The sequence below is a fragment of the Molossus molossus genome, unplaced genomic scaffold (assembly GCF_014108415.1).
Source record: "Molossus molossus isolate mMolMol1 unplaced genomic scaffold, mMolMol1.p scaffold_m16_p_4, whole genome shotgun sequence".
NCBI classification, from domain to species: domain Eukaryota; kingdom Metazoa; phylum Chordata; class Mammalia; order Chiroptera; family Molossidae; genus Molossus; species Molossus molossus.
Genome location: NW_023425377.1, coordinates 105,603,154 through 105,624,974, shown reverse-complemented (window position 1 = coordinate 105,624,974; position 21,821 = coordinate 105,603,154). Strand labels below are relative to the sequence as shown.

At 50.8% G+C, this 21,821-nt stretch overlaps 1 protein-coding gene across 2 annotated transcripts in view; it reads right to left on the bottom strand.

Annotated features, from left to right (window-relative positions):
- Nucleotides 1-21,821, bottom strand: part of GATB (glutamyl-tRNA amidotransferase subunit B) — a 72,592-nt gene that overhangs the window by 10,958 nt on the left and 39,813 nt on the right. For both annotated transcript variants that reach the window (XM_036241152.1, XM_036241153.1), the window contains 5 exons: nucleotides 18,954-19,067; nucleotides 17,673-17,757; nucleotides 16,959-17,003; nucleotides 14,559-14,748; nucleotides 3,544-3,677 (listed from right to left, as the gene is read on the bottom strand). In XM_036241152.1, coding sequence (XP_036097045.1) covers nucleotides 3,544-3,677; nucleotides 14,559-14,748; nucleotides 16,959-17,003; nucleotides 17,673-17,757; nucleotides 18,954-19,067 — 568 coding nt within the window. The remainder of the gene's footprint in view (nucleotides 1-3,543; nucleotides 3,678-14,558; nucleotides 14,749-16,958; nucleotides 17,004-17,672; nucleotides 17,758-18,953; nucleotides 19,068-21,821) is intronic.

Genomic DNA, 21,821 nt, shown 5'->3' with positions numbered 1-21,821 from the left:
ATTGTGAGAACTTTTCTTTAAGGGACCGCAATGACTACCCATCCTTACGGGCATCTGCATAGACCGTTCTCTCCTGCAGGCTTCCTGGACACAGAAGGGCCCAGAATTCATTATCTGTACCTCTAGGACATGACTCGCTGACCAAGATTCCACGATATAAAAGGCCAAGGAGCAAACAGATACATAAAGTGTCATTAATTCACCCTCAGGGGTAGGAGCTGAGGTGTGTGCCTAGATTAGTGAAAATACAAGACTGAATTACAGATTATTTCTTTTAAAAAATATGGTTTTGCTACTTCCAAACACACACAACAGTGAGGCTAATGAAACACTGTCTACGTGAGGGCACCGCGGGCTGGTCTGAAACAGAAGGTACATGGCGTGTCTGGGTCAACGAAGCTTCCAAACTGCCAACGCCGCTCCGAACACCTGTTGAAGCCTCGGCTGCCATCGTTCACTACTGATTTCTTTGTACACCCCTCGATCATGAAAAGTTGAAACTACCGCTTAGCCTCAGCCAATTTCCATGCCTTTCAAACCAAGTGAGTGCAAGGTAACCAGGTGTCCTCACTGTACAGTCTGATTCAAGTCCAGTGAAACCTTGTTAGGGTGGTTCATTCTAAACAGGTAACACATGGAGGCAGCCCTCATCCTTAAAATGTTTGTTGATCCCAAAGTACATATGGATAAAGGTGATTCCAAGTGGAAATTAGGCTTATTACGTTGGTATCGGGAACGTCTGTGAAGCCCCCTGATTAATCACAACAGGAAGAAGGGCAGAGAGCTGGGAAATAAACTGATACCATTTTTCCAAACTCCCACCCTTACTAACAAGAAATGCAGAATCAAGTTTCTGGGATGTTCTACAATCCTAGAAAATACAACGGCCAATTAGAGTGTAGGCAGTGTAGAACCATAATCAGCACCGAGGCGGAACTGGATTGCTAGAGCATGCAAAAAAGGGTCCCTACTCCCATGAGTCCATGACATAAGGGATACTGAGATAGAGAAGGCCAAAAATAAAACATAAGGTAACTAAAAATACTTTGTCTTTCGCCTAATGACCTTGATTCATTAGTTAGGTGATCAATTTATGCTATAAAATAACTCCACTGACCTAACAGCACTTGGGACTTCTCAATCCCTGTTTTATACCCACAGTGCTTGACACACAGTAGGTCAAATAATATTTGTGTCACGGAATTCTTCCTCCCCACAGGGTATCCGGTGCACTGCGTGCACTAGCTCCAAGTGCACCGGGCGATGATGAAGATGCCCCACCCATCGGGCAAACAAGCCATCCCTATGCAGCACGAAGGCAGCAGAAACATGCTACCGGTTGCTGCTGTCAGATGCCAGTTCTGGAGTGGGCACGTCTCCAGCAGGAGACGATGACCCGGAGGGTGAGGGTCTGTGTCTGGTCTCTGCCCCTGGTCCACAAGCACGCCCGTTCGTTTCCATTCCCACTCCTCGTCTCCCACTGCTGTCGCCCAGCCCTCTCCCTCACCAAATCCTCTAAGGCAGCGGTACTCAGCCTGTGGGTCGCAACCCCCTTAGGGGTCGAAAGACCATTTCACAGGGGTCGCCTAAGACCATCAGAAAACACACATTTCCGATGGTCTTAGGGGAGACACGGCTCCTCTCTCCGTCTCCAGGCGGGTCCCCCACATGCAGATCCGCCCACATGCAGCATGAGGAGCTGTGTTAAAGGGTCATGGCGTAAGGAAGGTTGAGAACCACTGCTCTAGGGCTTCACTAAATGGCCACCTTACTTTCAGTGCAGAGACTGGAATTTCTTAAGTCAAATCGAACAGGAATGAAAGACACAAGGCAACAGATGGAGAGGAGTTTAGGAGAGCGAGGCTGGCCATTGCTTTGGCACTTAATACACCAAGATGGCCAAGAGAAAGGAATGACACAGGGCCCACTATGTGCCAGGCACTTGTACTTTCCTCTCAAGACCCCTGGAGGCAGGTAGGGTCATTGTCATTCAGCGAGGAGACTGAGGGTCAGAGAGGGGAGCTCGCTCATGGTCACTGCCGATTAGCAGCTAAGGAAGGAAGCGCACGGCCCCATGTGGCCACACTAATATGCGCACACGCCCACTGCGAGCAGGCGGCTGGACATCCAGTTGGCACTGTACAGAGTTAACACTTTTGAGCAAACGACGTCTGGAATCATATCTCAGTACATGCCTGTCTTTTCCACTGTGCTTCTCCATGGCCATGGATGCTACTGAGACCATGACACACCCACCAAACCACACCACTCAGTCACTGACATCCTGATCTGCCCAGACCTCTACACCCTGGCTCAGGCAGCTGACTCCTCAGCAGGGTGCAAGCTCCACAGGGTGGGGTGACGCAGTCCAGAGGGTGAGGCTACTGCACTCTCCCAGGCTGATGCTGTAATGAGGGGAGTGCTCCACCCAAGGAAGGTGGTGTCTGCGGTGTGGGAGAGAGACTTGGCACAGGGATCCTGGCAGCTGTGCCTTCTGCTCTCTCCCCAGAGCCACAAACCTCAGTCTCTCTTCATGTGACTCTAGTCTACTCCGCCATCCCTCTGCTGGAGCCCAGGGTCAGTGAGAGTTTGTGTTGGCCCTTTAAGAGGGCTCCTGTGTCTCTAGCAGACTTCTGTCTCTCCCCAGCAGACAGAATCCCCGCTGATTTTCACAGCCAGATATAACGTGGGTGCCTCTTCCCAGCTCTGGAGCCTGGCTTGGGGTTGAGGCCCCTCGCTCCTCGGGGGAACCTCTGCAGCTGAGACAGCCCTCTGGCCTCTCAGCCACGGCCGCCTGCGGGAGCAGGGCAGCCCCTTCACGCCCCCACCGTCCCACCAGTCTCCATGTGCTGCTCTGTGAACCCCTGGTGGTGAGACCTCTCTTCAGCCAGTCCTCAGGGGTTATTCAGGCTGACTGCTCTCTGTTTGAGTTGTAGTTCCAGTCTGGTCCTGGGAGGAGGTGAGTGTGACATCCACCTACTGCACTGCCGCTGGGATCTCCTGCTGTTTTCTTAGAGGTCTGTAGCCTCTCAAACTTGTAAACTCCTCGTCTTATTCATCTGCAGGCCCCAGCACAGGACAAGGCATTGTGGACAGTCAGAGATGTGAACAAATAAAAATTCAGACATCTGCCTGGCCGGTGTGGCTCAGTGGTTGAGCATCGACCCATGCACCAAGAGGTCGCCAGTTCGATTCCCAGTCAGGGCACATGCCCAGGTTGTGGGCCCGATCCCCAGCTGGGGGCATGCAGGAGGCGGCCAAGTGATGTTCTCTCATAGATATCTTTATCTTTCTCCCTCTCCCTTCCTCTCTCTCTAAAAATCAATGAAAGAAAAAAAAGATTTAAAAAAAAGGCCAGACATCTGAATTTTTCAGATGTGATAAAGGACAGCTTCAGAACTTAGAGTCCACAGGGGTGTTTGTTTGTGTCTTGTCCAGAGATACTGAGGGGAACAGGGAGAGTGAACCCTGGCTCTGCCCTCTTCAGCTGCTTCTGGACACAGAGTTCACCCCAAGGAATAAGCAATCCCAGACCCCACTCACCTCTCACTGACAGCAAGGTTCTGTTGCTTTAAAAATCCCAGAAAAGTGTTGAGGACCCAACTAGTCACTTTTTTGGGCTCTGCCCTAGTTTCTTTGATCACATTTTGGAAGAACTCCAGTAGGCCAACTTCGTTCTGTAAAGAAAGAAAATTGTATAAAACCTCCAAAAAAAGTGAAAGATCAGCATTCTGAAGGCAAATCAAACTGCCACCCTCTGCCTCCTGAGACACTGACTTGTTCTTTCCTAAACACAGAGATGTCACCAGAAAATTCTGATCACCTTCAGTAATAGCAGGTATTCTTCACCTGTCAGCATTTCTCAGAGGGAGGACATGTTCCAGAGCCGCAGGTGAAGGACCCGAGGACGGTGAAGCCCCGCCCCACACTTCATGCCCCTCAGTGTTGGCCTCGCACACTCTGTACCCTTCGTCCCTGGGCCCACAGCGTTCGGGCTGAGTTTCCTGTTCTCTTTCCAGTCCTGTCCTCTGCTAGAATAACAAGGTAAGAAAAGCAAATCAAGAAGGAACAAACAGAATATTCTACCCCAAAGTGGACTATAACTGTATTCATCTTTACATCATCCCAAGACGTGACAGAAATGGTTTTCAAGATGAGGAAGAACACAGTCAGGTGACCCACTTAGGCCACATAACAGCGGAGGGTGCGGCAGCTGCTAGGCCTTCTGAACCAAGCTGGGCGGGCGGACTGCTCAAGGAGTCCTGTTTGAAGAAGACTCTACCGCTCCTCCCCCGGGCCCGCAGCTCCGGGCACAGCGGCCGTGCTGTCCTGTTCACTCTGTAAGCAGAGCCAGCTCAGTGCTGGCCACACAGCCACTTGCTTAGTGTTGGTGGTGGAATCAATGTCTCCCATCATCACGTGTAGTTTCTCAAAATCACAGGTGAACATCCATTCTTCAGCATACTGTTCTTACCTTTACACATTACGACTGCAGCCATTATGCACAGAATAACCCCAGGGCACTATGGATTAACTGCCGGCTCAGGTGGACTTGGCAGAACCAAGAAACCTGGCTTAGTCCATCCCTTGTCCTTCAGTAAGAAAATAAATACACGTCCCACTCGCACAGGGGAGGTTGGAGTTTCCAGGGGGCACATTCTAAGTAGCAGATTCCCCAACCTGCCGACACTCGAATCAAACCACCCTCTCCTTGAAATATACCTTTTAAACTTTATGCTACAGGTAAGGCTCTCACCCTCACCCCTTTCAAAGAACCTTCATTAAACAAAAGAACTTTCTGGAAAAAAGAGCTACTAGGAAGCAGCAAGACATGTTACAGAAGTGCTCTGAAACTTAGCTATTAGAGCTGCTGTCACATACAGACAAGCACACGGGTGCTCAGGTGGAAATTCCATAATAAAAAATCTACATGACCTTTGTAACAGATACGTCCTCTGGTGACAAGCCAACCGAGTCATCCCACAGCGTCTCTTCAAGCCAGCGCTGCTCCTCCGCTCGCGCTGACCCGCAGCACAGGCCCCCCGCCAGCCGGCGCTGCCTGAACATCAAGGCAAACGCGGCAGCGCCAGGAGCAGGTTCTGTGTAACTTATGGAGAAGGATTCAAACCTCCACAAACCACCGGGGAGGCAGAAACCGCTACCCAGCCCAAATCAGAGGGAGCGCTCCCTTTGTTCTGTCCCCGGCAGGCGGCTGCGGGTGGACAGCGCTGTCAGGAGGGCGCTCTGCTCTGCGAGGAAAGGGGCTCTGCCTGCGCCTGGAAATGCTGCGCGTGGACTTGCAGGCTTGGCTGAGTCGCCAGGACGTGATGAGTATCTATTCCTCTCCCCTGGGTGGTTTATCGGATGGATAACGTGGCAAGTCAGCTTTCTGTTTGTCTTCTTGTGGCAGTGCTGGGACGGAGCCTCTGCGAGCCGGAGCTCTGCTCCCCGGGGATCCCCGCTTCCGCACACAATCTGAAGTGGACACAAGTCTGCGAATGTGACTGGTGGCTACAGATGGGGCGAGGCTGAGCCGCAACCGCCCCCAGCGGCAGCTGACTTCTTCTGCCCAAAGGAAAAGGAATCAATAAAAAGTCACATATGGGTGCCTGCTCTGGTCCTTCAGATCAGAAGCCCACTTTTCAGTGGGGGGAAAAAAATCACAAAACATGCTAGGTAGCATCTTCTCAGTTTTTCTGGGAGACAGGCAAATGCTAAAAGGTTGGCACAAATCTCAGAAGTCCCTGGTGCCTGTGGCGGTGCAACCATCTGGTTTTCTCAGGCAAACAGTGGGCCAGTAATTCCCTTACATAAAAACCGTATTAAGAGCAAGGCAGAAAGGCCACCGCATTCGGGGACCCTTCAGGTCCTTCTCAGAGGCAACAAGCAAGCCTTGGACTCAGCACTAATCTCTCCTACATCAGGCAGAGCTAAACTTCAGCGACGCGGTGCGTCAAGTCTGGCCCACTGTCCCCTCAGAGACAGCTGGAGCAGAACAACTGGTCCTGCCCTGGATGATATCAGACAGTCTTTACAGCGCTATGCCGGGAAGCGTCCTTCTCACATTTTAATCAAATTTCCCAAAGCATTCAATTACGCCCGGAGCTAATGCCAAGTCAGCTCTTAGCCGCTAACAGGGACCCTCCACTGCTAATGGGCCTGTCAGCTGGTCGGCGCTGGTGGGATCAACCACCTCGCCCTCACTGCCTGCTCTGGGAAGGAAGCCCCAATTCACCCTGGGACCGGCCCTGGAAGCAATGTGCCCAAAGCTGTCGTTTGCATTCTGCCTTCAGAGATGATAAAATGTCGGAAGGCTGTCCAGTTGGAATAGGATGAAGGCTGATACCTCGGTTGCCACACCCAGCGAACCTGATGACAGGGCAAAAAACCTGGACTATATTTAGAAGTTGAATGGCGCGGGAGAGACAGCTGCCCGGGGCAGGTTCAGAGAAGGAAGTGCAGAAGTACGAGCTGAGGAACAGCTGGTTATGTGGAAGGGCGACCCGGCAGCGCAGCGACCTCGGCTGGCAATCCGGACTAGTTAAAAGGCTCTCAGGAATATTTCTAGAATGCTTGGGAGACACGGAGATCGTAACCAGCCCTGCGGGGAGATGCACACAGCTGCTGCTGCTGCTAATGATGATGATAATACTACTAATAGTAGTGATAATAATAATGTTTTAACAGCAATAATCGGTGTCGGGTCCTGTTCTACGTGCTTCCTCCACATTAACTCATTTAATTCCAACCACCCTAGGAGTGTAGGCGGCAGAATTCTCTTTTACAAATGGAGACACTGAGGCACTAACTTGCAAGAGGTCACACAGCATGAAAGCGGTCGACCTCTGTGGTCTACGCTCCTGACTGCCATATCCCGCGGCCTGTGATACAGGAGTGTCCTGCCCTTGCCTTCCCGGGATGGAGTGCCAGCGCCAACGCCAGGTACCATGTCCCGCGGCCTGGGATGCAGGAGTGTCCTGCCCTTGCCTTCCTGGGACGGAGCTCCAGCGCCAGGCACCATGTCCCGCGGCCTGGGATGCAGGAGTGTCCTGCCCTTGCCTTCCCGGGACGGAGCGCCAGCGCCAGGCACCATGTCCCGCGGCCTGGGATGCAGGAGTGTCCTGCCCTTGCCTTCCCGGGACGGAGCGCCAGCGCCAGGCACCATGTCCCGCGGCCTGGGATGCAGGAGTGTCCTGCCCTTGCCTTCCCGGGATGGAGTGCCAGCGCCAACGCCAGGCACCATGTCCCGCGGCCTGGGATGCAGGAGTGTCCTGCCCTTGCCTTCCCGGGACGGAGCGCCAGCGCCAGGCACCATGTCCCGCGGCCTGGGATGCAGGAGTGTCCTGCCCTTGCCTTCCCGGGACGGAGCGCCAGCGCCAGGCACCATGTCCTGCAACTTGCCCATCAAAAGAATGAGCTTTCCCACCACTGCCATCTTTTATTGGAGACCTGCCAGCCATTTAAAGGTTCTTAACATATTAAAAGTGTTGCAAAGACCCTTGGCAATTAGCTCAGAAATCAGGAGAACATGGGAAGCTCGCTGCCTTTGCCGGTGTACACAGACCCCCTGGCCCTCTTCGCTGGGGCACGCCACACACCTGTCCCCAGACCACAGAGGAAGACAGTGGTAGCTCCCCAGCCTCGCTTCTGCCTCCTCCTCCCCCCTCTCGCGAGTGGTTACAGTGAGCATGTCCAAACCAAGACAATGACAATTCCGAAACACCTTCTGACATTACACAATAAATTCCATTACCGCTCATAGTTTTGATATTAAGCATTCCGTATTCTATTGCACGCTCACTCCTGTAACATGGTAACTCGTGTGGTTTAGACGTAACTGGGCAGGTCGTGCCTGTGGTGGGAGCGGGAGGTCGTGCAGGAGACCCCGCATCTGTGGCCTGAGCGACAGTGGCTTCGGCTGGGCTCTCCCATGTCACGACGTATCATTTTGTGGAGGTACACACAGGGATGGCATCCACCGGCCACGTGGCAGGGGCATGGGAGTGAGCAGCCACTGAGCATCCCTGGAGACACTGCTAGAAGGCCCAGCACATGACCATCAGCGGGGGCCTGTAGGTCTCTCATTCCCCTGTGAACTTGGCCATTCTTACCATGTGAGAAAAACAGAGCACAGATCCGCCAACTTTGGGAAGAATGGCCCTGAAAATAACTCCACATTTAGTGTAGGGATGGAAATGGAAATTGGGTAAGGGGTCCGACTGGTGGTTCCGGGACAGAAAGCAGGAGTCATAGCTAGATTAAGGGTTGGAATGTACAGCGGGCTGGTGACTTGGATCTATGCTATGAATGAGCCCACCCTCTGCTTCTCATGGACACAGGAAGTGACTGTGGACATCTCTCAGTGAGCGAACAGAAAGAAAGACTCTTTCAGAGGAGCCTTCAGTGGGAAAACAAAAGGTGGTCAACTGGTGGTCGGCACAGGAGACCCCTCTCCGTCTGAGTATGTCAGGAGGAAGCCAGAATCCTGAGCCATCGGTGCCACTTTAATATAGGGATCTGCAGAAGTTCTGAAATTGACCCAGAGACACCCAGGATGTGCCCCCTAGTCTGTCTCAAGGAATACACAACTAGGGAGTTCCTAGTCCTATTCTGGTCCCCACGATTTCCACCCCCAGGTCATGTTCCCAGAAGGGTTTGGGAGCTCCTAAATCTGAGCAAAACTCTGATCCCAACAATTTCACTAGTGCTGTTCCCAGAGAAGCTGGGAAGTATACACATCGGAGCTCCATTCTGAGTCCCGGTTCCATCTGGGGAGTGCTCTCACCTACAGCTGGCTTGTCCGGAGGTGAAAATGAGCCTGTGTTCTCTGAGATGCATTAACTCTACGAGAGATGTTGAGGGGAAACAAACTGGGAAATAAGACTTTCCCTTGGATAATCCAAATCTATGTAATTCGGGAAATAAAAATTGACAGCAGACAGGCATAATTAGATGACTATATCTGCAAGAATGGGACACAAAAAGCATGTTGTCAAGCAATCAATTCTGATTGTAATCACATTTCAATGTCCTTAAAGACACTCTTGTCCAAGGGGCCCAACATGGAGGGAGCCTGTGCTCAGCAGCAGCCTTCTGCTAACTACCCCCAAAGGAAACCACTGCACAAACAGGAAACCAGGCTTCAGGATGGATTAGGGACCGAGCACCGGGGTTCCCAAGGGGCCCTCCCCCCTCCTGGGCTGTGCCCCAGTGGGCAGGTCTCTGAGAGGTCAAGGGCTCTGAGCCCAGAGGACCTCATCTCCGAAAGCCCTGTCACTTACATCTGAAATGAGCTGTTGGTTTTACAGGAGTAGAGTCCGAAGATGTATCTTTTATTCAACTTTACTAGAAAAAAATATTGGTTATTTTTTCCAGTGCTTAGACGAACTATGAAGGCATCCAAAGCTGGCAAGCCCTGGACGCACTGCTATAAAATGAAGAATAAAATCAACTGTGAAAACGGCACGGAGCTGAAGCGCGGCGGGTGACGGTGCTGGCTGACCAAACGGGTTCCCTTCGTCGGGGTTCGGAGGGAAGTGCATTGCTCTCAGTGAGCTGGGCCGTCTAGAACCAGTCAATACGGTTTGGATGCTTTTTCAAACTACTAGCTTTAAAGTAGTACTGCCTATGGGATATACAGACACTTACCAAGGGAAATTATTTTATAGGCAATTTATCCAGGAAGAAAACCAGGTCATTTCAAGCTTACTAGAGACTCAAAGCAAAACTCTTGGAAAACAATCCATTGAACAATCAACCATAGTCATGATATCTTTTCTATTTCTTTGTCCCTTGGAGACACCTTAACCTTTCCTATGATGTCAGGAACAAAGGATGAGAGAAATGGGAATGACCAGCTGGGGCAAACGAGGTTGTTCAGACACGACCACGCCCCTCGAGGCTGCAGGGGGAGACAGGCAGACAGACTGCAGCACAGGGGCCCCTCTGGGAGGCCCGGCCGCGTTGCCCTGGCCTCGCTGGGCCATGCTGGCCTCCTGGACATGCTGCCTTGCCTGGCTCTCCACGCGTGAGCAGTGCTCTTCGCTCTGGCGGCTTTTCTTGGGAGTCTGCCTGGCTGTCTTTAGACTTCAGATTCAGCGAGGATTCTGCTGTGTCCACCATCTCTTTCAGCTCCAGTTACCTCTGCCGGGCCCTCCCAGCTCCTGTCAGAAGTGAGACCTGGAATCGAGTGTCAGCCTCTCAGTCTGTGTTTTAACCCACTGTCCTGGAGGACTCCCCAAGAGGTAAAAGCAACGTGGGACAGATCAAAGCTCTCACATTTGACAAGAGCAAGGATATGTGGCGAGTACAGCACTAAGCTGGGGATGCTTCACCACCCTCCCCTGAAAACTCCCGTAACAGAGGAGTCGGAAATCTGTCCACTGACTTCATACACAGCCAGTCACCCTGCGAGCTCATGTCGCCCTCCACATGCCGAGCTGCATGGCATGAGGCTCCAGGAAAAGTCGTCCACAAAATCCACAAACCCACGCACTTGGTCCTATGTGGAGACCCTTCTCTACGATTCAGTCAGGAGCCATGTTCCAGAAAGTTCAACAAACAGACAAAACTGCACAAGAGCTTGCTCTTCTTTTCTACTGAAGTTGTCTACTTGGAAGCTGGACATACCTTCTGCTTCTCCTTGGAGTGGACTGATTTTCACTCAACGTAGTAGAAGCAGTTTCTGTTCATGTCTAAGGCAGTGGGCACCTTGAAGATGGAGAGGGGTGGTCGCAGTTTTAAAGACCTGGTGTGCTGTGACCGTGCCCATCAAGCACTGCTGGACCACACAGCATCCATGTTAACACGAGGAAAATGTCTATTTTCTCTATTAAGCGATCCAAAACAGTAAAGAACTGGAAACTTATCTCTACTCGGCATGTGGCACATCGTATGTGCAGGCAGGTGGTCGAGCTTAGAAACAAAGAGCCTGGGCCCTGAAGTCAGCCCGGTCTGACGCTGGCGCGCCAAAGGCTTGGGGAAGTTACTTAACGCCGTATACTGAACCACAGGGGTTATGTCTCCTCGCCTGTAAGACGGGTAGAGCCACTCTGCGCACCTACGCGGGTGGTAGGGCAGGTTAACAAGTGGCCCGTGGCCTGCAGCGTGGGCTGAGTGCACGGCCCCAGTGCTGCTCAGGCAAGGCCTGCGGTTCGTCTGCATCGCTGAGTCAGGTGAGAGCTCGCGAAGAGATGCCCCCGAAGACACCACTCTGAGAAGACTGTTTGCCACGGAAAACGCACATGCACAGAATCTTGATGATCCTAGGAATTACGCCTGGACATACTGACTCAGGAAGGGCTTGCTATACTATCAGAATTCCTCCATTTTCTAACACCGGAATCTCAGCTCCCACATTTCTGTTCCTCAGTCCTCACACACGAGGTCAGATATCAAGGCAATTTGACGTAACCTAGGGAAGCAAGGTTGGCTAACTAGGGTGAAGCTTCTGGTGGAGAAGACGCTTTTTAGACAGCTGGAGGAAAAAACTGTAAGACAGGTTTCTGTTGGGAGGGAAATCAGGAGGCTTTCAGGGTGAAAGTCAGAATGTAGATTTGATTTATCTCCTAAGGAAACCAGGTCAGAAAACGTGTCAGAGAGACCAAGTGGCCTGCCCCTGGCCCCAGGAGGTGACGTGGATGGCGTGGCATCCAGGTCTCCTCACCGAGTCCAGTGACACAGGGGTCATGTCACGATTTGCTGGTTGTCCCTGACTTTGGAGACAGGGATGCCTTTATGTGGAACACGACTCTCCCGGGACCTTCATGGTGCTGCCACAGGATCCCATGCCTGTGCTCCTCCGCCCTCTACTCACGGAACAAAGATTCACCAAGCACCTACTATGAGATACAATACTGGAGGTTCCATAAATATCAAGGATAAGTAAACAATAAATAATTCAGTGCCTATGGTGTAATAAAATGACAAGATAAATTAAAGACTGGAGTTAAATTCTAAAGCTATTATTTGTGGGTAAGGCAAGGTGTGTGGGGGTGGGTATGTGCTTAATGCTTAACTTAATAAGCAATGCGAAGACACAGAGCAGGGAGCCGAAGTCTGCAGAGCGCACCTCCACCACTGCTATTTATCTACCGAATACTCCTGGGCACTCTTTAAATGGAAAGATGGTTCATTAGACTTGCGCATCTGCCCTTCTCAGCAATCTGTTGTGTTTCTGTGGAGGAGGAGGAAACACGAACATATCGTTTCGGGTGCGTTATGAGGAACTCAGCTTCCAATGATTACACAGTCATCAAGAGCTCAGGATGCCTGATTTCAGGACCACAATTCATCTGCATCATTCTCTTTCCAGTCCTCTTGAGTTACGTTCTTCTCCATCTTGGAGGTTTCAAGTATAGCCCTTAAAAACAACACCACCACAACCTAACCACCTCGTATGTTAACTTTAAGCTATAAAAATACGCATATTTTTAAGGTATGAAAAAATGAGTCCCTTCAAAAAATGGTTCTACAGTCCCCTCCTTCTTGCGGTTTTCCCTCCGCCCTAATGAAGGCGCTCGCCCTCCTCCGTCCCCGCACAGCACACACTAGACTGCAGTCTGCCCCAGGCGCGGTTACCTGTAGTGTGTGTGCAAATAAGCTCTCGGAAAGCAAAGAAAACATCTCTGTTTATGTTTTAAACTTTGTCCCTGTCTTAGTAGCTGCTACATAGGAAATGCTAATAAAAGTGCTGAACTGAACAGATCGAAAGTAGGTTTCCCTAAACGGAACTAACACTATGAAAACAAACTTGGTATTTGCTGCCCCTCAGCCAACATTTACTCAAGGCGCCCTGGGTTCAGGCACGGAGAAGGACACACGAGGGGAGCCTGGGACACACACACCAACGTGAACATGCCCCTGCCCTTGGAGAACGTACTGCACGTGCCCAGAGGCCGACAATCCTACAGAGGTGCCCTCTATGTTCAGACAGTGCCTCAGAAACAGCCACATTCCCGAGAGAGATGCAGAAAGGTCCTGTCACTTCTCATGAAGAAAGCTGACATACAAACACAATTTCCAACATTCTATTCAGTGGCTTCTTCTTAGAAATCAGCCTTGGGCAAAAGAAACAATGGCCAAGTAACCTGGGTTCCTCACTCCCTCCCTCCTCTGGTGGCCTCTGTCCCGCTGGTGGCACGCCAAGGGGAGAGAGGCAACTGATGCCTGTAGGCCGAGCAGCCCCGGTCCCTGTCCTCCGGTTCTCTGTGGAACATGGCGATATGTCAGAAAATGCAGGACCAGAGTTCAGCGTCTAGTTTTTACTGTGGAATTTATTTCCAGTGGGCTGGAATTCAAGTGCTCAAGATGGTGGGGAGGACGTGTGAGACTGATCTCAGTTTTGTTCGATCGACCGGGAAAACTGCAGGCTGAAAGGCGCTCGGGATGGGTGCTGACTACTGGATTCACAAAGATCTGAATTCAAGCTGCAGAGAGAGGGGCACCGTCCTGGCCGTCGAGGTGCTGACCAGGACACCCCAGTGAAGAATTAACACAAGCGACGTGAGTGCCAGAGGTAGGAGTGAGATACACCAGCAGCCTACGGAGACAGCAATCAACTCTGCCTCAAGTGCGAACAAAAACAGACCACGCCTAATCGTCACTGGTAGTAAAAATGGAGTTTTCGCATCAGATTCTCTGCATACTTGTCACATTAACTGACTTACAGATAATAAAGAGAAAAATCATTCATTCAACAAACATTCAATTGCATACCTGGTACCAGAAATGGCTGAGTTGCTGTTACCGAACTGTATAAATTTACATAGAAATATGTGTATCCTAGCATCCCCAGATATTTATTAGCGGGCAATTAAATGCAAAAATCCAGAGTTCCCATGGACTCTGCTGCTCCAAAAGATAAGTGTCACATCCACCTGGTCTCTGGAAGGTGCAGCAGCAACATGCTCCACCTCCTGCCCGACGACAAGCAGGAGAACTGAGCCAAAGCCGCGCCAACACTGCACACGGGTGCCGTGTCACTCACGCGGCCGTGACAAAGACGACGGCAAAGCCCCAAGCAGCCTTGAAAAGGAAGGGAGCAGCCCTGCGTGGACCTCAGTGGTGTCGGCTCACTGATGCCCCCAGATGCACCCTCCGGCCTCAGCGGACCGAGACTTGCAGTCTGTCTCCAGCATTTTCTGTGCAATAAACGTTTTCTCTACAATTGGTGAGACAACTGGCTGGCATCTGAGAACCCAGCTTCCTGCCAGGCCCTTTCATGGTCCGATACTGCCAGAAACCCTATACATGGATCTCCTTTGTCCTGCAGACACAGGGGAAGACACTCATCCATAACATTTGGACGCTCTTCAAGAAGCCTCCACGGCTTCGGTGAGCAGCCGCTCATTTCCACACACACACAACGAGACACACGATTCTGCTTCCGGGTTTGTGAGGAGCACTTGGCATCGGGGCAGTGAGAGAAGGTTATCGCCTCGGTCTGCTCAGGAGCCTCTGGCGACAACCGAGGCGGTCTGCCCGCTCCACTCAGAGCCCCCTGGACAGCGTCGCCCCAGCTGCGGAGCTGGGTTTATTTAAGCCTGGTCAGTACCTACCAGTAGGGTGAAGCTGTGTTCCGGCAGCATCCCATACTGCTGAATGAGCTTCTCCCGCGTCACGCTGGGGAGCTCGGGGAGCTGCTCCCGGATCTGGTCGATGTTGACCACTTGCTGCGGGTCTGCGCCAGCAGGCAGAGAGGCCGAGTCGTAGAGCAGCAGGGGAGGCAGGTTGGGCTCGGGAATAAACCTAGGCAGGAAGCAGAAGGGCCTGACTCTGAAGTATCTGGTTTAACAAGAAACCCTACCGTCAGTGTGAAGTCTGGGTACGGAGGCCATGCCACTGGGAGATGTTTCCCAACCCTCACAGACCAACGTGGGCCCGTTTCCTGGGAGCTGGTTCTGCACGCGTGTCAGCTACTGCTGGAAACACCAGCCCTGCGCTCTCCACGCTGATGAGCCAGTGACCAGTGCAAGAGGCACGGCACGGGACACCCACCCGGTGACGTACCCTTGTGGCTAAAGTCTATGTTCAGGAAGACATACAAGCAAACGAGAACAACTGACTTAATAGAGAGAAAGAAGACTTCCCCGTTTCTAGATTTTCACCATTTTTAACAGTATTTGTGTAATAAATGAAAAGTCAAAGAATAAGAAAACATTTTCTTGAGAAGTAGAAGCAATGCATGAATTTTGCCTAAATAAAATGTAGAAGCTGGAGGAGACAGAGGGAGGGATGAATAAATACAGATGGGATTTTTTGTTCTGTTTTATCCTCACCTAAGGAAATTTTTCCATTTTTGTTCAGACAGAGTGGGAGGTAGAGAGAGGAAGAGAGAGAGAGAGAGAGAGAGAGAGAGAAACATCAGCGTGAAAGGGACACATCGAGTGGCTGCCTCCTGCACGACCCCAACCAGGTCCGGGGAAAAATTGCAACCGAGGTATGTACCCCTGATGGGAATTGAACCCACGACTCATTGGTCCATGGGCTGACGCTCTAACCGCTGAGCCAAACTGGCTAGGGCCAGACGGGATGTTTTAGGGCAGTGAAACTATATGTCTGACACTGTAATGGTGGATACATGTCATCACGCATTGGTCCAAACCCACAGAATGGTCAACATAGTGAACCCCAATGTAAACTATGAGTTTTAGTTAATAACAAGGTGTCAATTTCAGTTAACCCACTGTAAGAGATGTGCCACACTACACACGAATGCAGGACGTTATCAGAGGGAACTGTGGGGGGCAAGGGAATGTGTCTGGTATATACCAAGGAACAAACAAGAACTCTGTAGTTCCCACTCAATTCTGCTGTAAACCTAAACCGCTCTAAAAGAATCAGTAAATTTTTTAAAAATGTAGAAGCTGCACCACTTCGTATAATCTTATGAATCAAAGATGCCTTCCCTGTTTATTCCAGCATCTCTCGTTTTCCCTCTGCTTACACTTGTCACAGGCTCATGCAGATGCAGGGTAACGCAGAACAAACGGTCGCTCCGAGGTGACAGATTAGAAGTAGGAGCAACCGTCACCTTGATGCCAAGTCCGTGCTATGAATCAGTCTGACTCCTGAAGGCAACAGGGACTCCCATCTATTAACCAGGAGTTGAAGCCACTGGCTAAACTACAAGTCCACTGCACACTCGGTGAGAAAGCAGCAGAAGCAGAAGAGGGGCCACACTGGAGGACAGAAGTTCTTGGAAAGAACAGACTGAACCCAGAAGATCACGGTAGTTAAAACCATCTCGATGACTTTGACAGATGCCATGAGAGCAGTCCTGGAGGTGGGGTTCACTTGAGTTTTGAGCATCTTCCTTCCCTCGTCACAGTGCTACAATTGCTCCCCACTGACAATAGTCACTACCTTACATCTCCCCTGCAAGTCACGAAGGACAGGCGAGCTGACCTCAATAACCCGGATGCATAAAACTGCAACCTCCGCAATCTGTTCATTGTAATGGGGGAAAAATGAAAGGTTCAATTTATCTTCAGCCTATCCTTATTATTTTCTTTATTTCTGAATGTCCTATTAAGTTGAACTTATTTAATTTACCAATCAAACAGAATCACCTGAGATTTGAAGGGAAATGTCAGGAACATAAAGATCACTTTTTCCCCCCTTCTCAAGGAACTTCAGTGCCTTGCAGAACCGTTACTGAGTGTAGAATAAGAACAGGCTAGGCCCAGCCTCAACTGCCATCCTCCTGGTGCAATGACAGCGACTCCCACACAGAGGTGAGTGAACAGGCATCTTCTAACAGCTGAACCCCGTCTAACAAGGCACTCCAAGGCTACCAAATTAAGAATTTATTCTTTCTCTGTGCACACTAACATAGGAAGTCTAGATTTTCCATCATGCAACAAAACAACAAAAAGTGGTTCCTAAAAACTATGAGCGGGTGTGAAATGTGCCCCAATCCCAGGTACACAAGCTATTTTGACCAGAGGAGTACTCACCTGTAGTCCTGTTTTCCTTCCTTGTCTCGCATCGGCACGGTGCACCTACGACAGCCACACGAAAGCGTTAAACAGACACTGCCGGCAGCAGGGCTGGCACGCCTGCGGGGGTCCCAGCCAATAAGGGGCACAGGCAAATTCCAGTGCCTCAGCCTTGGGAGACACTTTACGACTACATTAAAAAATAATATTAAAAAAGAAAAATGTTTAGAATGCTAATTAGAAAAATATTGCTTCAATGCTTCTAGCTTAACCAGCTCTAAGTCTAGGCTTTTAAGCTTTGTTTAATCTTTTGCTTAAAGTATAAAATCCTCAAAATTTCTGAGTTAGAAAATTAAAGTCAATGCTGTCTAAACACAAAGACGCACCTCTAGCGCCAGCTCTGAACTTCCTTCTGTCGGGAGCTGGAAGGGGAGAGCTTTCCTCGCACAGAGGTGGAGGAAACGCAAGTCCTTGCTGCAGAGCAGGTTATATGGAAGCATGAGAAGGGCCAGGACCAGAGGCCAAGCGCCCTGTGGCCAGCCTGGTCGGTTCATCCTTTGCCAGCCCTGGGGTGGTCAGAACCCTGCAGGATACAGTACTTCCCCACCTCCCTGGTGAGGAAACGCAAGTGTGGAGAAGCTAAGCACCTCCTGCAGCCTGGGGGCTGATCCGTGCGCACCCAGGCTGAGCCCCACCCAGCTGTGCCCAGGACACTTGCCAATGCAGACTCACCCCAGCTTGTAATCAAAGGAGCGCGTTTCATTCAGAATTTCACCTCCGTTCTCAAGTTCTTTGATTTGCCTCTGAATTTCATAGTCTAAGTAAAACACGATAATTTAGTGTCATCTTTTTTGATTCCTTTCATCCAGCCAAGCAATATTGAAAAAGTTTAAATCTTTAATGCAAAAAATAGTCAACAGAATCATTTCTAATATTCTTCCCTTGTACAGTGCTCCCTCCTTATCCACGGTCTCACTCTCTATGGCTCAGATACCTGCATCCAACCAGTCTGGGAAGATTCCATTTCCCCAGCCGCAGACAATGTGAGCGCCTGACATCCAACCATGGACATCACGGCTCGATGACCCAGGGCCACCCAAAGCAGAGGGTCCTCCCTCTGATGTGTCGTCAGAAGGTCAACGCTGTAGCCTAACGCTGCGTCACAATGCCTACACTACCCACCTCCCTGCATCTCGGCACCTAGGCGTGGTATCATCTCGTCATCACGATCAAGGCTGAACACAGAACTGTGAGATATTCTGAGAGAGACAGACAGACACCACATCCACCTAACTTTTATCAGAGTGTATTGTTATGATTGTTCTATTTTATTGCTATTGTTCATCTCTCACTGTGTCTAATTTATAAATTAAACTTGATCATAGGTACATATAAAAATAAAAACCGAATCTGTAGGGTTTGGTAGTATCCACAGCCGCAGGCATCCACGGGGATCTTGGAATAATCTTGTTGATAAGAGGGGACTACTGTACACTTCATTTTCCTCTTGCTGCCATCATAGGATAATTCTGGCGCTTAATAATAATAATGGTGCTTAAATGATGCCCCCTCCTTTTGTTAGAAAACTTGGGTTCAGAGAGATCCAGTGATACAGTGCAGTTTACAAACTTGGCAGACGAAGGGCTGGGGCCACTCTAGGCCTAGGGACCCCAGATCTAGAATTGCTGCCTGTGAAGAGTTCTGCTCCCGGAATCGCCCAATGCCACACAAGGCGGCCCAAGCTAGGCAAGCAAAGGAAGAACGACCATGTGGTAGAGAAGTCTGGCAGACATCCAGCACCAAGGCCCCACCGTGTGAGTGAGGTCGTCGCAGACCCTTGGTTTCAGCTGGGCTGCAGGAGCTGAGGCAGGACCAGGAGAAAAACCACCCGGTGCACAGAACTGTGGAAACTGCAGTGGTTCCCGTACAAGCCGCTGAGGCTGGGGTGGCTTGTTATGCAGCAACAGATAGCTGACACCAAGAGGTACATTAGGAGTAATGGCTGACAGTCACCTATTGCTTTGGCCAAGAACCTGGCGCTGTTGAGATTCTTCACTTCAGTTCGAACACCCAAAGGCTCCCCAGGCTGATGCACAGATACATTGGCGTCCACTCTCAACTGGCCCTCTGAAAGGAGAGAGAAAAGACAACTCTGTATAAATTCTCTGAGGCAACATGGTCTTCTAAAGGCAAGAGGGTGTCTAGGCAAGCAATATCTAACTACTTGCTGTTAGTGATAGCGACCTAACGTTAGAGAGGTACGCTGGTCTGCAGAACATGGCTGGTACTTCCGTCTGCTTAAGAGAATTCTGGCTCTATAGCATCTAAAGTGTGTGTATTTGTGTGCACTTGTGCACACGCATGAGAGAGGAGAAATTCTGGATATAGCAGCTGGGGAAATCTCATTCCTTTTGTGCCAAATAAGAAAAACAGCACTGTTAAAATGGAGATTTACTCAGCAGTTTTATTCTCAAGTGTTTTTCAAAGTCAGAGCTGGGCTGTCGGAAGGCTTCAGAAATGACTATCTGATAACCCTGCGTGCTCTCCAGTGGAAAGTGGATTTCCAACAGTGACTCCGGAAGAGGGTCCTTGGGAACGCACAGCTCAAGGGCGAGAGCCGGAACCTGGGCCTTCCCCTCCTCGGGTGCTGTAACAGCCCCTCCTTCCGCAGGCAGGGCCCGCACCTGTCCTGACTGCTGCATGGACTCGTGGCCGCGCTCTGCAGGGAACAGTCTGTGCTGGGACTCGGAGGGAGCGGTCCCCAACCTGGGAGGCCCTTCTCCCACCCTGAAGGCCCCTTCAGACTAACAGCAGTAACCTCTACGGGAGCAGGTGGCCCGTGGAGAGGACTAAGAGGCTCTTGAGGAAGAGAGGGAGGCAAAATCCCAAGACAAACGGCATTAAGGACTCAGGTCTTACACCCTACAAAGTAAAACTCAAATTCTCTGTTCTCCAATTTCATGTACAGTATGTACTTATTATTTATTTATTTTTAATTATTTTTTTATTCTTTTTATCCTCACCCAAAGACATTTTTTGATATTTTGTTCAGATAGAGTGGGAGGGAGAGAGAGAGAGAGAGAAACATCGACGTGAAAGGGACACATCGAGTAGTTGCCACCTGCACAACCCAACTAGGGCCAGGGACACACTGCAACCGAGGTACATGCCCTTAGCGGGAACCGAACCCGGGTCTCTCTGGACCACAGGCCGACGCTCTAACCACTGAGCAAAACTGGTCAGGGCTCACGTACAGTATTTAAAATAGGACAGAATAAGAAGACAAAGTGCTGGATTTTTATTTTCCTAGGCAGGTTTTTAAATTGAAAAATAATCTGCCAAGACTAAGTGTTCTGAGAAGTTGAATAAAGAATTAATTTCCTCAGATTCCACAGCAAATGCACATTAGAATAATAAAATGGTGTACATAGATTCATGCCCTGAGAGGAGACCCCCGGCACTGGTCCCTGTCACTCCCCAGTGCTGAGCTGTGGGCCCTGAGCTCCGAGCTGCTCGCCCTCCCACCCACCCACCCCTCAGGGAAGGGGAGAGCTCCCCACTCCGCGAGTGCAGCTGCACCCAAGCGGACTGGTGGAGAAAAGGTGCTTCAGCTCGTAAATTACTGTCTCTAGCCCGGACAGCTCAACCCTTTTACAAAATCCCATGTATGGCCCCTTTTGCACAATTTGTGTTTACTTGAATCTCAAAAAGTTTCAACTATCCCTGACATCATCAGACTTGGCCTAGGAACCCTGAAATCATCTTCTGTTTCTGTTTTCTTTGTCCTTTATATCCACACTGACAATACCCTATCAGCTCTTCCCTCCAAATACCCCTCACACCAGTCACTGCCTCTCCATGCCCTCTGCTGCCACCCTCGCCCGAGGACCCGAAGGTCAAGCCCAGATTACAGAACCACACCCTGACTGTGAGCACAGCCCCCTCCCGGTCCAGCCGCCCAGTGTGGCTGTCACCCTGCCCCAGGTGGTTTCCAGCATCCCGCTGCTCGCTCAAGAGCACAGCAGCTCCTGCGGGGTCATCTCATCTCCTTGCCTGGCCTTCAAGAGCCCTGGTCCTGGTTGACAGGGCCCACACCTCCCACTACACATTCTGTGAGAAGGCTCTCCTCCGACGGGCGCCGTCCGCCCCCAAGCCCCCAAGCCCGTCTGCTCCGCTGGCTCCCACATGGTCATCAGTGCACCGTCCTTTCTCTGACCTCTGCTCAGCCTTCAAGGCCCCACGTGCGTGTGTCCACCTTCTCCTCCTGAAAATCCTATCAACAGCCTGGCCTCCACGGCGGGCTCCTCTGAATGATTAGAACATACACAACTCGTACTTAGCACATGGCCTATTTTGAATTAATCTCATCTTTAAGACTGGAATGGCAGGCTTTTGAAAAAGCGGGCCTAGATTTTAAATCCCCACCCCTCCTGCCTTCCTTCTCTCCCCACATCAATCATGAATCCCCCTTTCTCAGCACTCCTTCTGATGCACACTATGCAGTAGTACTTCTCATTATAAAAACAAAACCAGAAACCCAAACCCTACTCCTGTGAGCCCAGCTCTCTCCCCCTCACTCAGCTTCTGTGTCTCCACCTTCTATTCAGCGAATCCGCGCAAACATCCTGTCTCCTGATCTCGCCCCACACTTACTTCTAAACCCACTTCAGCTTGGCTTCTATCCCCACCTCTTGGAAAATGCCGTCAAAGTCACCAACCACCTCCCGCTGCCAAATCCAGTGGGCAGAGGACACGTTCTCTCTTTAGCCGCAGGTGGCACACCGACTAGTCCTCCCTTCCCCGAAGCATCTCCCTCCCGCAGCTCCTGCTCCGTGGGTGCTCCCTGCATGTCCACCCGCCAGCTGGCGCCTCCTTTCCCAC